The sequence below is a fragment of the Garra rufa genome, chromosome 23 (assembly GCF_049309525.1).
Source record: "Garra rufa chromosome 23, GarRuf1.0, whole genome shotgun sequence".
NCBI lineage: Eukaryota > Metazoa > Chordata > Actinopteri > Cypriniformes > Cyprinidae > Garra > Garra rufa.
The window spans coordinates 15,904,262-15,921,410 of record NC_133383.1 but is presented as its reverse complement, the minus strand read 5'-3'; the positions used below and the strand labels follow the sequence as shown (position 1 = coordinate 15,921,410).

The window sequence follows — 17,149 nt, the reverse complement described above, 5'->3', positions numbered from 1 at the left end:
GATGCATTTACTAGAAAAGAAAAATGACGATAAGATATTTAGTCTTGTTTCCAGGGGGGAATAAAACTAAATTAAGTGCATTTTGTTTAAAATATTTAAAATTATCTTATTTTAAGAATATTTTACTCACCCCACTGGCAGATAATTTTACTTGTTTCCAGGGGGAAAAAATAAATTAAGTGCATTTTGCTTAAAACAAGACTAGATATCGTATGCCATTTTGCTTATCTAGTAAATGCATCTTAATTTAAGATTTGTAGATATTTTGACTAGAAACAAGACAAAAATACTAAATAAGATACGCCTTTTTTGCAGTGTATTTATTTATTCCTGTGATACAAAGCTGCATTTTCAGCATCATTACTTCAGTCTTCAGTGTCACATGATCCTTTAGAAATCATTCTAATATGCTGATTAATTTTCAATGTTGGAAACAGTTGTACTGCTTAATATTTAGTTGGAACCTGTGATTTCTTTTCCCAGGATTCTTTAACAAAAAAAGGTAGAAAAGAACAGTGTTTATTTAAAATTATTTGCAACATTATAAACTACCATCTTAAATTCTGGGGTCAGTCCATTTTTTTTTTTTTTTTTTTTTTTAAGAAATTAATACTTTTATTCACTATTTATTGAATAAATGCTGTCCTTTGTTACCATTTATTCATCAAGAATCCTGAAAAAAGAATCACAGGTTCCCAAAAAATATATATATTAAGCAGCACAACTGTTTCCAACATTGATAAAAACAGTAATTAATCAGCATATTAGAATGATTTCTGAAGAATCATGTGACACTGAAAACTGAAGTAGTGGCTGATAAAAATTCAGCTTTGCATCACAGGAATAAATTAAATTTCTGTGAATATAGAACACCATTATTTTAAACTGTAATATATTTACAATATAATTTTTTCCCTCATTTTTGATCAAATAAATGACTTAATGAGCATATAAGAATTATTTAAAAAACATTAAAAATCGTACTGATCCTAAACTTTTGAGCAGCAGTGTACATTGAACCAAACAACATCATAAAATCTTAGCTGATTGATGAATTCAGTATACTTTTTTTCTTTTTTTTCTTTTTTGACAAAACATCCCATGTTTCGGTAGTGACAGTAATGTTTTGGTAGCAACCACATCACATTATAGAATTTTAACCCACATACTAAAACACTACTAAAACATACTACAATACAAAAAAATTGCATAACTGGACTAAAATGTTGTTTATTTCCCCTAAATAAAGCATTATGTGTTCCCTTCTGTCACTATGTCACAATAATGACATGTTTCGGTCGTGACGATTCTGGTATTGACAAATTTATGGAAGAACACCCAAAAAAACAAAGATGTTACTACCGAAACAATACTTTTGAAGCTAGCTCAAAGATGCTAATCAGCACATGGTTAGCTAGCACAGTTCTGAACAGCTGTACACATGTAAAAACTAAATGTTATGGAATAACTCTCAAAACAGTGTGTTTTATAATAGATGGGTGTTCGGTAGTGACATTCTTTAAAGTTAAACACAGATTTTTCAAACTTTTGAACACATTTATCTCAAAATTATGGGGCCTATCTACTCACTATGTACCTACTGTATGAGAGAGAGGCACACATAAATATTTCCTGATCGTAAATGTAGGGGTGTAGTAAAAATCAATCTAAGCCAATGGACTAACTAATATATTACTATTATGAACTGGAAAAAATGTTTCTATGCTTAAACACAATCATTTTCTGCATATTGACTGTCGATGTTTTCAAAACAGTTGTGCAAGCATGCTCAAATCTATCAAAAAACTTAATACAAGTTATGAGATAAACATTCGATGCTTTCATCTAATCTTGCATGCCATTTACTCGTCACAGTAAAATTATTTCTACTAATCTTCCAAAAAGAACATCTAATTTGTTAAACCGCTTGTGCAAATCAGTGCGCCTGCATGAATATTCATGAAGGTTCTGTCCACACAGTCTGCAGTAGCGCAGACAATGGAAAAAGAAGTTTGCTTTTTGCAAACTACCCCATTTTGGTAATGTGCATGCAAATGGATGTCATTCCATACATCCACCCGTTTAGCTCAGTAAACAATAGATTTATTATGCATAAATGCATGTGGTTTTAATATGCATAAATGTATGCAAATGGTAATGTGTGCACTATGCACATCTGTGTGTATACACACGAAGCTCTCCATTATGGCTAGAGGAATCACCCTCATTTGCATAAGAAAGCAGAGGGGCAGATGTGTAGGGTTACGGACCGGACTGCTCGGCTGCAGTGAGCATGGGCTTCTGTCATTGACTTGTGTCAGACGGAGAAAAATAAATGAACTCAGCTCTATGTAACGATGAGAAGGAGGGTTTGGGGTCACGACCTCACTCCCTGACCCCTCCGTCATCGACACGGTGAACCCCACACTTTCATTGACTTCACGCCTACTTCAGTTTCCCCCAAAGGGCCGTACAACAAGGAATGACACAGTGTTCAATTCGGCTCACAGCTGAATTACTCTGCCACAAATAAATTGATTCAATATACAGTGCTGTAATTGAAATATCTAATACATTTTGAGGGATTTTCATTCAAGGCGATGTAATGGTAGCAGCATACGGTGTGTAATGTAGACAGAAATACTTATTTGCTACACTGCTAGGTTGATTGACAGGTTAATATTTAAAAAACAGGACAGGGCCGCTGTCATCAATCATGGTTGAGGTGTATAATTTTGCACTTATACACACATAAACAAGCACACAAACATACATTCTAAGTATTAATTCAATTATAACTCATTTTAGTACTCTCATTCATTTATAATGAAAAGCATGAATTGAATTTAAATCATATTTAACTTAAATGTAAATTAAACATGAAGGTGCTTAATTATGATTATCTACATCTGTTTCTAAACCTTGTCTGCAACACCCTTCTTAAAATCCACAGACTGCTGAAGAAGTTGAGAAGGGTCATTTTGAAGTCATTTGCATATGCATGTGAACACCGTTGGGTTGCCAGGTCTTTGGAGAACCCGCCTTTTCCTGCGCTAGTCACCTTCACACATGCAGATGGAGCCGGTAACTGATTTCCATGCACGTTTTGATATGTACATAACTCTGCATATCATCCGGAGCCACGGGGGCTATTAAAACCCTGGATTAGCTTGTCAGCGACAGGGAGGAGTTGTGGAGGATATAGAATGAATAAGTTTGTGTCTGATTAAGCTTGAGGGAGCTCATCTGTCCGCCCAGGAGCAGAAATGACAGTCATTTGCTGCTACATGACACATCGCTCCTCACAATGTTATTCATAGCCTGACGTTCTGAAGGACTGATGTAGGGGAGAGAAATCGCTTGAAATAATGTGAGAGCGAGAGACAGATGGACAGACATATAGATTAGGTGGAAGGAGAGAAGAAGTGGTGTGTGATAGATACAATTATGTCCACAGAAAGACCATCAGGTAGATGATAGATAGATAGAGAGAATGATAGATAGAATGATAGAACGATAGATAGAACAATAGAAAGATAGAACGATAGATAGATTGATAGATAGATTGATAGATAGAAATATAGACAGACAGAACGATAGAACGATAGATAGATAGATAGATAGATAGATAGATAGATAGATAGATAGATAGATAGATAGATAGATAGATAGATAGATAGATAGATAGATAGATAGATAGATAGATAGATAGATAAAAAATGATAGATAGATAGATAGATAGATAGATAGATAGATAGATAGATAGATAGATAGATAGATAGATAGATAGATAAAAAATGATAGATAGATAGATAGATAGATAGATAGATAGATAGATAGATAGATAGATTGATAGATAGAAATATAGATAGATAGATAGATAGATAGATAGATAGATAGATAGATAGATAGATAGATAGATAGATAGATAGATAGATAGATAGATAGATAGATAGATAGATAGATAGATAGATAAAAAATGATAGATAGATAGATAGATAGATAGATAGATTGATAGATTGATAGAAATATAGACAGACAGAACGATAGATAGATAGATAGATAGATAGATAGATAGATAGATAGATAGATAGATAGATAGATAGATAGATAGATAGATAGATAGATAGATAGATAGATTGATAGATAGAAATATAGACAGACAGAACGATAGATAGATAGATAGATAGATAGATAGATAGATAGATAGATAGATAGATAGATAGATAGATAGATAGATAGATAGATAGATAGATAGATAGATAGATAGATAGATAGATAGATAGATAGAAATATAGACAGACAGAACGATAGATAGAACGATAGATAGATAGATAGATAGATAGATAGATAGATAGATAGATAGATAGATAGATAGATAGATAGATAGATAGATAGATAGATAGAAATATAGACAGACAGAACGATAGATAGATAGATAGATAGATAGATAGATAGATAGATAGATAGATAGATAGATAGATAGATAGATAGATAGATAAAAAATGATAGATAGATAGATAGATAGATAGATAGATAGATAGATAGATAGATAGATAGATAAAAATGATAGATAGATAGATAGATAGATAGATAGATAGATAGATAGATAGATAGATAGATAGATAGATAGATAGATAGATAGATAGATAGATAGATAGATAAAAAATGATAGATAGATAGATAGATAGATAGATAGATAGATAGATAGATAGATAGATAGATAGCTAGATAGATAGATAGATAGATAGATAGATTGATAGATAGAAATATAGACAGACAGAACGATAGATAGAACGATAGATAGATAGATAGATAGATAGATAGATAGATAGATAGATAGATAGATAGATAGATAGATAGATAGATAGATAGAATGATAGATAGAATGATAGATAGATGATAAATAGATAGAACAATATAGAATGTTAAAACGAACATTCGACAACGACAGACAGAACGATAGATAGAACGGTAGATAACGATAGAATGATAGAACGATAGATAGAACGATAGATAGAACGATAGATAGAACGATAGAACGATAGAACGATAGATAGATAGATAGATAGATAGATAGATAGATAGATAGATAGATAGATAGATAGATAGATAGATAGAATGATGGAATGATAGATAGATAGATAGATAGATAGATAGATAGATAGATAGATAGATAGATAGATAGATAGATAGATAGATAGATAAACAAACATTCGACAACAATAGACAGAATGATAGACAGAACGACAGAATGATAGAACAATAAATAGACACAAACACATACATTAGCACAGCGGGATTAGAACACGGCCCTGTTACCCCCGACAACAACACAGCCAATTAGAGAACATGGGATCAGCCCCCTACTGCGGTATGGATTAATAATGGACAAAAAAAAGGAAAATTAAAAAAAAAAAAAATACAGCTCTTCTGTGCCACATCATAGAACGATAGAATGATAGAACGATAGAATGATAGAACAATAAATAGATAGAACGATAGAATGATAGAACGATAGAATGATAGAACAATAAATAGATAGAACGATAGAATGATAGAACGATAGAATGATAGAACAATAAATAGATAGATAGATAGATAGATAGATAGATAGATAGATCGATAGATAGATAGATAGATAGATAGATAGATAGATAGATAGATAGATAGATAGATAGATAGATAGATAGATAGATAGATAAAAAATGATAGATAGATAGATAGATAGATAGATAGATAGATAGATAGATTGATAGATTGATAGATAGAAATATAGATAGATAGATAGATAGATAGATAGATAGATAGATAGATAGATAGATAGATAGATAGATAGATAGATAGATAAAAAATGATAGATAGATAGATAGATAGATAGATAGATAGATTGATAGATTGATAGAAATATAGACAGACAGAACGATAGATAGATAGATAGATAGATAGATAGATAGATAGATAGATAGATAGATAGATAGATAGATAGATAGATAGATAGATAGATAGATAGATAGATAGATTGATAGATAGAAATATAGACAGACAGAACGATAGATAGATAGATAGATAGATAGATAGATAGATAGATAGATAGATAGATAGATAGATAGATAGATAGATAGATAGATAGATAGATAGATAGATAGATAGATAGAAATATAGACAGACAGAACGATAGATAGAACGATAGATAGATAGATAGATAGATAGATAGATAGATAGATAGATAGATAGATAGATAGATAGATAGATAGATAGAAATATAGACAGACAGAACGATAGATAGATAGATAGATAGATAGATAGATAGATAGATAGATAGATAGATAGATAGATAGATAGATAGATAGATAGATAGATAAAAAATGATAGATAGATAGATAGATAGATAGATAGATAGATAGATAGATAGATAGATAGATAGATAGATAGATAGATAGATAGATAGATAGATAGATAGATAGATAGATAGATAAAAATGATAGATAGATAGATAGATAGATAGATAGATAGATAGATAGATAAAAAATGATAGATAGATAGATAGATAGATAGATAGATAGATAGATAGATAGATAGCTAGATAGCTAGATAGATAGATAGATAGATAGATAGATTGATAGATAGAAATATAGACAGACAGAACGATAGATAGAACGATAGATAGATAGATAGATAGATAGATAGATAGATAGATAGATAGATAGATAGATAGATAGATAGATAGATAGATAGATAGAATGATAGATAGATGATAAATAGATAGAACAATATAGAATGTTAAAACGAACATTCGACAACGACAGACAGAACGATAGATAGAACGGTAGATAACGATAGAATGATAGAACGATAGATAGAACGATAGATAGAACGATAGATAGAACGATAGAACGATAGAACGATAGATAGATAGATAGATAGATAGATAGATAGATAGATAGATAGATAGATAGATAGATAGATAGAATGATGGAATGATAGATAGATAGATAGATAGATAGATAGATAGATAGATAGATAGATAGATAGATAGATAGATAGATAGATAGATAGATAGATAGATAGATAGATAGATAAACAAACATTCGACAACAATAGACAGAATGATAGACAGAACGACAGAATGATAGAACAATAAATAGACACAAACACATACATTAGCACAGCGGGATTAGAACACGGCCCTGTTACCCCCGACAACAACACAGCCAATTAGAGAACATGGGATCAGCCCCCTACTGCGGTATGGATTAATAATGGACAAAAAAAAGGAAAATTAAAAAAAAAAAAAATACAGCTCTTCTGTGCCACATCATAGAACGATAGAATGATAGAACGATAGAATGATAGAACAATAAATAGATAGAACGATAGAATGATAGAACGATAGAATGATAGAACAATAAATAGATAGAACGATAGAATGATAGAACGATAGAATGATAGAACAATAAATAGATAGATAGATAGATAGATAGATAGATAGATAGATAGATAGATAGATAGATAGATAGATAGATAGATAGATAGATAGATAGATAGATAGATAGATAGAGTAAATACAGTGTCTATCTGATATTATCTCTTCTGCTGATATAAAGCTTGACCAACTGAACTGTCTCAGGCTGCAGTGAAAAGGTCAGATTTAATGATGGGTGGTTGAGGAATTAACCTCTGTCACTTTAAAAACTCTCAGTGTGTGTGTGTGTGTGTGTGTGTGTGTGTGTGTGTGTGTGTGTGTGTGTGTGTGTGTGTGTGTGTGTGTGTGTGCGCACGTCTCAGCATATATGATTAGTGTGTTAATGACGATGGAAGCCTTTGGAATGGGCACAGATGTGGGGCTGATCTGCATTCCAGGTTGTGTCATATTATGAATAAACATAGCTAGATGTCTGGCCATGCTGTTCCATTTATAACACATATCTGACAAGGAAGGAGGCGTTAAGATTTTATTAGCTGATAAACTGTAGTACAATGGACCTACAGTAAGTCAAACAACAGCAAAAACAAAACTGGAAACCACTTGTTTGTTTTTACTGGCATCTGAGTTTGATGCAAAACTAAAAACCATACTGTTACAAGAAGAACTTGTATAAAGCAATGGTTATTACTTGTATTGCATAAGAATGAAAAGCCTGATTTTTTTTTTATTTGTTCCTTTTTTTTCTAAAAAAAAATGAGTAAATGGACATGTGCCAAGCCCTGACAGATGAATAGTAGTTTTATAATAACTGGTATTTTGGTGGAAAATGCAATACATTTACCATGATATATTTCTGAAGGATTTGTCTGAAAAGCATTTTTTAACTTTTTTCCTTCTTTCATACCAGTTATTCATTCACCCAGCAGAATGTTGACAAATCTGGACATGAATGAAGATAAAAAAGCACCAAAGCATGATAAATGTAGAAGGTTTGTTGCCCTAAAGATGCCTTATTTAAGCCCGGAGGGAGTAAAAGACCCGTGAGATGAGGGAGGGCTGAGCCCACTTGACCTCTCTGAGCACACAAACACATACATTAGCACAGCGGGATTAGAACACGGCCCTGTTACCCCCGACAACAACACAGCCAATTAGAGAACATGGGATCAGCCCCCTACTGCGGTATGGATTAATAATGGACAAAAAAAAGGAAAATTAAAAAAAAAAAAATACAGCTCTTCTGTGCCACATCATCGCTTATAGACAAAAGCTACATGACTTTACAAAACTAAGCCTGTTTAGTATATACAAAATGATGTATATACTAAAGTACAGCGCAGTATGGAAGAGCTGACTCGGCTCTGACTGAATCAAACCTGCTAAATTATACTCCCTCAAATATACAGTATGTTTGCGAACAAACTAATTGAGATTTATAAAGCGAGAGGAAAGGCTGTCACTGCCTCTGACATGCATTGAAACCGAGCGGCCTCATTAAAATGTCTATATTAGACCCATTCACACACAATAGGACGCTGAAAGCACAGGAATCCATTGGAAACCTCGCAGCCACGGCCTCAGGTGCAATGCGCTTCCGCACATGGCAAAACTCATTTGCTGTCACTATTCATTGTAGATTCATGAATTTATATTCATTGTCAGATTAGTCACTGAAATAAGCTGTCATGACAGGCTGGATTGTCACTGAAAATTTCATTTTCTTGCGTCGGGTCAATTACCATTCTGAAAAACAGAAAACGTTACACATACCGAATCAAAGGGGTCTGGACTTTCATTCCAGCTATGCTGGGATGAAAAGAAATACACAAAGGTGACTTTTGCAATCAAAAACACTAAATATGAAAATCGAAATGCCACAGCAGAAAATATAAATGAAGCTGTTTCATCCTCAGCAAAAAAAAACATTGGTTAGATATACATTACCTTCACCATGGTAATAAGTTTTTTAGTCCCTTATTTGTAGTCTAGTTTCATTTTTGGCGACAAAATCAGCCAATATAAGTTACCACAGTTTCAATGTAGTGCCTATGGTATGTTTATGTTGCCAAGTCTGTGGTTTTCACTGTTGCCGTGGGTTGTTTTTCATGTCTGTGGGTTGAAGTGACCACAACAACGTGATATTGAGCCCCTGGAAAGTGAATTTTACCAGGGGAACCCTGCAAAAAACTTGCATTTACCCCCCTGGAATGTGATTTTTTTTTTTTTTTACCGGGGGACCCCCTTCGCAAGTGATTGGGCTAGTTTTAGTAGCAGTTGGGTGGATTTTGATGTGAAAACCTGGCAAACTAGACCATGGTAAACAGTCGTTTATTTGTAGTCTAGTTTTATTTTTGGTGGCAAATGTAGCTAATATAAGTTACCACAGTTTTAATGTAGTGCCTATAGTATGTTTAGGTTGCCAAGTCCATGGTTTTCACTGTTGCCGTGGGTTGTTTTTCATGTCCGCGGGTTGGAGTGACCACAATAATGTGATATTGAGCCCCTGAAAAGTGAATTTTAACAGGGGAACCCTGCAAAAAACGTGTAGTTTTCAACGCGATTGGGCTAGTTTAGTAGTTTTGTTGTGAAAACCTGGCAACCTTGGCTATGATAAACAGTTTTTTATTCCCTTATTTACAGTCTAGTTTCATTTTTGGTGACAAAAGTAGCTAAAATAGGTTGTCACAGTTTCAATGTAGTGCCTTTTGTATTTTTGTGTTGCCAAGTCCACGGTTTTCCCACGGAATTGGGTTACTTTAACACTGTTGCCGTGTTTTGTTTTTTTTTTCATGTCCCAATAATGTGATATTGAGCCTCTGGAAAGCGAATTTTACCAGGGGAACCCCACAAAAATGTGTATTTTTTACTGGGGGACCCCCTCCGCAATGCGATTGAGCTAGTTTTAGTTGCAATTGGGTGGGTTTTGTTGTGAAAATCTGGCAACCTTGACCATGGTAAACAGTTTGTTATTCCCTAAATTGTAGTCTAGTATTATTTTTGGTGACAAAAGTAACTAATATAAGTTACCACAATTTAAATGTAGTGTCTATGGTATTTTGGCAGAAGTTAAATTGGTAATTTTATATAAGGATTTGTATAAAACAATTATTTATTTAGCATTTTAATTGCATGACAATTCATAAAGAAGTCTCTCTTTGTTCTTTTTTTCAGACATGTTTAGAAAATGAATGGATATACACAGAGGCAGACCCATTAAAAAGGGAAATGCAACAACAGCTTACGGAAATTAACTTTTTTACACCATAATCATGAATCATTCTCAACAAAACACCCAGATGCACACACATTGGTCAGCTATGCATTACCACAACAGTCCTATAGACTCTGTCTATGTGAATTCACCATTACTTCCTGGATTGGTTATCAGGCGCTATTGATTTTCCCCTGTCTTCGATTAGTTGAGAGAGCCAGTAGCCGGCTGAGTACTCATTTCATAGAAATCAGCACATCGTATTGGTGAATGCAGACAAACCCGCTGGTTATCAGCATGGATATGAAACTCACAGATAGAAGAGCAGTATTAGGTTGAAGACTCTCACGTCTCTTGATTTACTCATAGGCACGTACACACACACACAAGTACCCAGAGACTCATAAACACAAAGCGCTTCCTGAAACTGTTAGATCAACTTCTGTATTTATTTTAGCCAATTTACAAACAGTATTATTGCAAAATGAATTCTAGAAATGCTAAGTAATAGAGTACAAAATGTATTTACACAATGACAGTATATTCAGAAAAGGCTGAAAACACACGCGGGAGGCCAAATACACACACAGCATGATGCAAAATTCAAATTCATATCTGTCAGCAGATGGAGAGGTGCTGCCCAGAGCTGGGCAGTGTGTTTTGTGCTTTCAGTCAGTGCAGTGTTGGCAGTGTTTGGGGAAAAGGACAGGGGGAGTATTGGTTTTGATCATGTAGCATCCAAATTCCCTCTCCCTCTCTCACACACACTAACTCACACAGACACAAGCGCAGAGGGAGCAGAGGTCTCAATGGTGCTACAGTCTCAGTATTATCATTGCTCACTAAATCAGATAACGCAAGCTGTGATAAGCTTCTTTTCAGAGGTACTTTTCAAAAGCAAATTTACCTCCTACATGACCATCTCTAGGAATAAAAACTACTCTTTATTTTCTTCTCTCTCTCTGTCAACCTATTTTTCTCTCTCACTCCCTCTCCACAAAGCAGCTGTGAATGAAAGTGTACATTGAAGCGGAGCAGGGAGTCTGGAGCACATTAAGTTAACCATCAGGATATGAAGAGGAGCGGAAAAAAAACACAGACAACATGAAAGAGAGAGGGGTGGAAACAGGGAAAAAGGTTCTGAAACAGAAAAAAGAAAGAAAAACAGGAGGAAATAAGGTTTAGAATAGTTAGAAATGAAAAAAGAAAGACTGAAAATAATGACTGAAGGAAGAAAAGAGTGACTAAAGGAAAGAAAATGATAAATGAAGAAAGAAAAAAGGATGGATGGAAAGAAAGGAAAAGAAAGAAAGAGACAATGAAAAAAGAAAGAAAAAGAAACAAAGGAAGTTGAAGGATGGATGGATAGAAAGAAGAATGAATGATGGATGGATGGATGGAAAGAAAGAAAGAAAGTTGAATGATGATGGATGGAAAAAAGGAAGGCGGATGAATAATGCAAAGAAAGAAAGAAAGAAAGAAACAGACAGAAAGTTGAATGATGGATGGATGGAAAAAAGGAAAGAAAGAAAGACAAAATAGAGAAAGTTGGATGGATGGATGGATAATAGGAAGGCGGATAAATAATGAAAAAAAAGAAAGAAAGAAACAGACAGAAAGTTGAATGAATGATGGATGGATGGATGGATGGATAATAGGAAGGCGGATAAATAATGAAAAGAAAGAAACAGACAGAAAGTTGAATGATGGATGGATGGATGGATGGATGGATGGATGGATGGATGGATGGATGGAAAAAAGGTAAGAAAGAAAGACAAAAAAGAGAAAGTTAAATGATGGATGAAGGGATGGATGGATGGATGGATGGATAGATGGATGGACAAGAAAGAACAATGAATGATGGATGGAAAGAAAGAAAGAAAGAAAGAGAAATTAATAGATAGATTGAAATAAAAAGGATGAACAGAAAGAAAGAAAGACAAAAAAGAGAAAGTTAAAGGATGGATGGATGGATGGAAAAGAAAGAAGAAAGAAAGAAAGATAAATGGATGGATGGATAGATAGATTGAAATAAAAAAGGATGAACAGAAAGAAAAGAAAGAAAGAAAAAAATGTATAGATAGATTGGAATTAAAAAGGATGAACAGAAAGAAAGAAAGACAAAAAAGAGAAAGTTATAGGATGGAAGGATGGATGCATGGAAAAGAGAACAATGACTGATGGATGGAAAGAAAGAAAGAAAATTGAATGGATGGATAGATTGAAATAAAAAAAGGATGAACAAAGAAAGAAAAGAGAAAGTTGAATAATGGATGGATGGATGAAAAGAAAGAAAGAAAGAAAGAAAGAAAGTTAAATGATAGATAGATAGATAGATAGATAGATAGATAGATAGATAGATAGATAGATAGATAGATAGATAGATAGATAGATAGATAGATAGATAGATAGATAGATAGATAGATAGATAGATAGATAGATGGAAAGGAAAGGAAAGGAAAGGAAAGGAAAGGAAAGGAAAGGAAAGGAAAGGAAAGGAAAGGAAAGGAAAGGAAAGGAAAAGCAACTCAGATGTTCTTAACAAAAGACAGGCATGAGAATGAGAAGTGATGGAACAGCAGCATGTGAGATGACAGTAAGTGAATGAGTCAGTCTGTCAGCTGAGCTTCAGCACAGAAAGAGAGTTTGAGAGATTGAGAAAATAACCGCGAGTGTGACGAGTATGAATGGAGGCGTGTGTTTAGGAAGTATGTGCTATTGATCTCAACACTGCCACATGCATGAAAGCTCATTAAATGGGCATCAAGGTAAAATAACCTCCTCCTAATTACCTTAACACATACTCACTCACTCAACTCAGCTCTCTGTCATTACCTCCACTGAACACAGGAGATTCCCATTACACACACTGCTTAAAGACACTCTCACGCACTTGGTGACAATAGAGGAAATGCATCCATACAGATTCACCACATCATTCACATATAGGTAGCTTCTATAGGGGATAACTACATTTCAACAGGACTTTTCAAATTAGATGCTGGTCAGGACAGTCTGAGGGATTCAATATTCTTCTTATTTAATATTCTGTGCAGATCTTCAGCTGGATCCATGCTCAATTGATTAGAAAATTAAGTTAAGCATCCCATCAATATTGAGCCACACCAAGTGTGTTTGGCTGATTGTGGTTCAGAAACTAAAGACCATGAAGCTTTAAACAAATTCATTTAATCAAATGAATCGTTTCAAGCCTAAATTCACATTTGATCTTTCTGGTATAATATACTGTAGGTCTATTAAAATCAAATTTGCTTCAGAAATGCTCAATAAATATTTAGCAAGCACATTTATTATAAAATAAAACAAGTTATAAGAAACAAAAATCATAGGTATTAGATTCCTAACCCGTACAACATAAAACAAACTTTTTTCAGATGATCTGAGAAATGTAAGATCTCAAAGGCACAGTGATACATAATACATCAAACTTAGACTGAAATCTCGGAATTTAAAAAATAACAATTTTAAGACTTTACAACAAGGTTCTATTTAACACGCGCTAACAAAAACCAATACTTTCATAGCATTTTAATTTTTTTAAATTTAAGTTGTATTTTTAACATTGCTTAATATTTGCACATACACATATACTAACATAAATACACTGAAATGTATATTTATTACTGCTGAATCGAACTAAATGCATACATTTATACCAGCAAAACTACTTTAAATCTGAAATACCTCTTTAAAGTGACAACTGCAGGTTACCACTTTTTGCAGTGTTTAACATTACAATATCAATATCTTTTATTATAGCATAAACCAAAATTCAAAACTGTTAAGTACACAGCCTTATTGTAACTCTAGCTTGTGTAACTCTAGAGTGAAACACTGAAGAAAAAGATAGTCCTTACCATTGAGACCAGTGAAGTTGGCCCAGTCCAGCATAGACGAGTTGAAGGACGGGATGGAGGAGATGTTGAAGAACAGGTCGGTTCCGTTGGTGGCATCGCGGATGGTATCGGTGAACAGATTCATCTGTAGAAGCGTCTTTATCAGGTAGCGCAGCATCTCTGCTGTAGCTGCGGAGGGACGTGGCCCCTCTTCCTTTTTATGTGCTCTTCTGTTTCTCCAGTAATGTGTTTGACAGTCCTCTCGTTCTCAGAGTGAAGACACTCTACAAAGTCTTATTTCCTCACTTCAGTCCTATTGGAAACAATTAAATGTTGAAAATAAAAGTCCATTCAGGCAGGAGAAGAACTTTTCTCATTAGTTGTCAGCGCCGGGAGGGATGTCTCAATGAAGGGGGGCACCCCTCTGTCATCCTTCTGTTGTTCTTCTCTTGTGAAACGTGTTAGATTCGTCCTGGTCTTTTGTCCTTTGTTCTGGAGTCACATAACTTCACACACGTTTGTCCTTCTGCACAATAACACCTCGCTGGTGTGAAAGAATCTGGCTATCTGATGACCCTCCCGAATCGCTGCTCTTTTTCCCCACCCCTCCCACTATCCCTCGCTCCGTCTCGCTCTCTCCCTCCTCCCTCAGCCCTCCCTCCCCTCTCCCTATCCTCTGGCTTCCTGCGATGGTGTGATTGAGTCCCCGGGGGTCACCGAAAGAAGGGAGAGCAGGTGCTGTTGGCAATAAATGTTTAATTATTGGATTAATAATCATCCCTGGAGGCATACATAAACAGGACGATACACCGTCCCGCCGGCGGATCGGTATACATGTGCGCGTATTCCCGCAGACGCAGGCGCAAACAAACAAACATGATACAGCAAAAACTCCAGCCGTCTGGCAATATGGCAAAAGCTGATGTGTCAATTACTGCTACATTGTCTTTTCACAACAAGCAGCCCACTGTGATCTCACACTGTGATGTGCTCCTACAGTAATAGACTTCTTACACCAATTCCTCTTTAGAGGAATCTCAGAGGGCTCGGCTGTGTGTTGGAAATCCTAAAAGAGGATATTTTTTCTGAAGTGTTGTTCTGGGTAACAGTTGGAATCAGCGGAGATGTTTTTATGTTCCGTTGCCAATTTTATGAATCCAGTCTGTGGCAATTTCTTCAGTCGATTTGTAGTTACTGGCACTTGCTTAGTATTTAGGGGTATATTCGAACACACCCATAACAGCAAGTATTAAACTTGTTTCTGAAGCATACATCTTCACATGAATGATGCCTAAAATGGTGTAGATAGTTTGGGAGAGATGTACTACTCAGAGTTGCATTTTTCACCCAGTGAATGGTAAAACGGTTAAAAATGGTGCAGCTTTATAACCGATAGAGGCTATTTTTAGGTCCATTAACCTATATACAGAACCATGTTTAACATATGCTTTTGGCCAATATCTAAATTGAAAAATACTATGTATAGTTTACTTCTGTTATATTGATTATGTCTATAAGTAGTAATAGTAGTAATAGTGGTGGTGGTAGAAGTAGTAAAAACAATTGAAACTTTTTCCCTGCCAAACATGGAATTGTCCATTATTCGTTAGACAACGCTTTGCTGTCAAACACATAATTTTCTGTTATTTGTGAGACAACCCTTCCCCATCAAACACAGAATTTTCCATTATTTGTGAGACAACACTTCCCCGCCAAACACGGAATTTTCAGTTATTAATGAGACAACACTTCCCTGCCAAATACAGAATTTTCCATTATTTATTAGACAACGCTTTCCCACCAAACATGGAATTTTTCCGATATTTATGAGAAGATGCTTTCTCGCCAAATGCGGAATTTTCCGATATTTATGAGACAATGCTTTCCAGCCAAATGCGGAATTTTCTGTTATTAGTGAGACAACGCTTCCCTGCCAAACACAGAATTTTCCGTTATTTGTGAGACGATGCTTCCCCGCCAAAAATAAAATTTTACGTTATTTATGAGACGATGCTTCTCCGCCAAACACGGAATTTTCCGTTATTTGTGAGACGATGCTTTCCCATCAAAAAATTTATTTTATTTTTAAAATAAAATTTTATTTTATATTAAACATGGACTTCCCATTATTTATGAGACAACTCTTCTTTGTAAAACACTTAATTTTCCGTTATTTGTGAGACAACACTACCCCACCGAACACGTAATTTCCCATTATTTGTGAGACAGAGGTTCCCTGCCAAACACTGAATTTCCCGTTATTTATGAGACAACACTTCCCCATCAAACACTGAATTTCTCGTTATTTATGAGACAACACTTCCCCATCAAACACTGAATTTCTCGTTATTTATTAGACAACACTTCCCCACCAAACACGGAATTTCCCATTATTTGTGAGACAGAGGTTCCCCACCAAACACGGAATTTCCTGTTATTTGTGAGACAACACTTCCCCACCAAATACGGAATTTCACATTATTTGTGACACAACACTTCCCCATTAAACACGTAATTTCCCGTTATTTGTGAGACAGAGTTTCCCCGCCAAACATTGAATTTCCCATTATTTATGAGACAACACTTCCCCATCAAACACTGAATTTCCCATTATTTATGAGACAACACTTCCCCACCAAACACGGAATTTCC

General features: G+C 34.8%; 1 protein-coding gene across 1 annotated transcript in view; it reads right to left on the bottom strand.

The window, feature by feature from the left end:
* Positions 1-14,928, bottom strand: part of robo3 (roundabout, axon guidance receptor, homolog 3 (Drosophila)) — a 227,771-nt gene extending 212,843 nt beyond the window's left edge. The window contains exon 1 of the mRNA XM_073829030.1: positions 14,519-14,928. Within this exon, the coding sequence (XP_073685131.1) occupies positions 14,519-14,675 (157 nt within the window). The 5' untranslated portion in view covers positions 14,676-14,928. The remainder of the gene's footprint in view (positions 1-14,518) is intronic.
* Between the last annotated feature and the right edge of the window lie 2,221 nt (positions 14,929-17,149).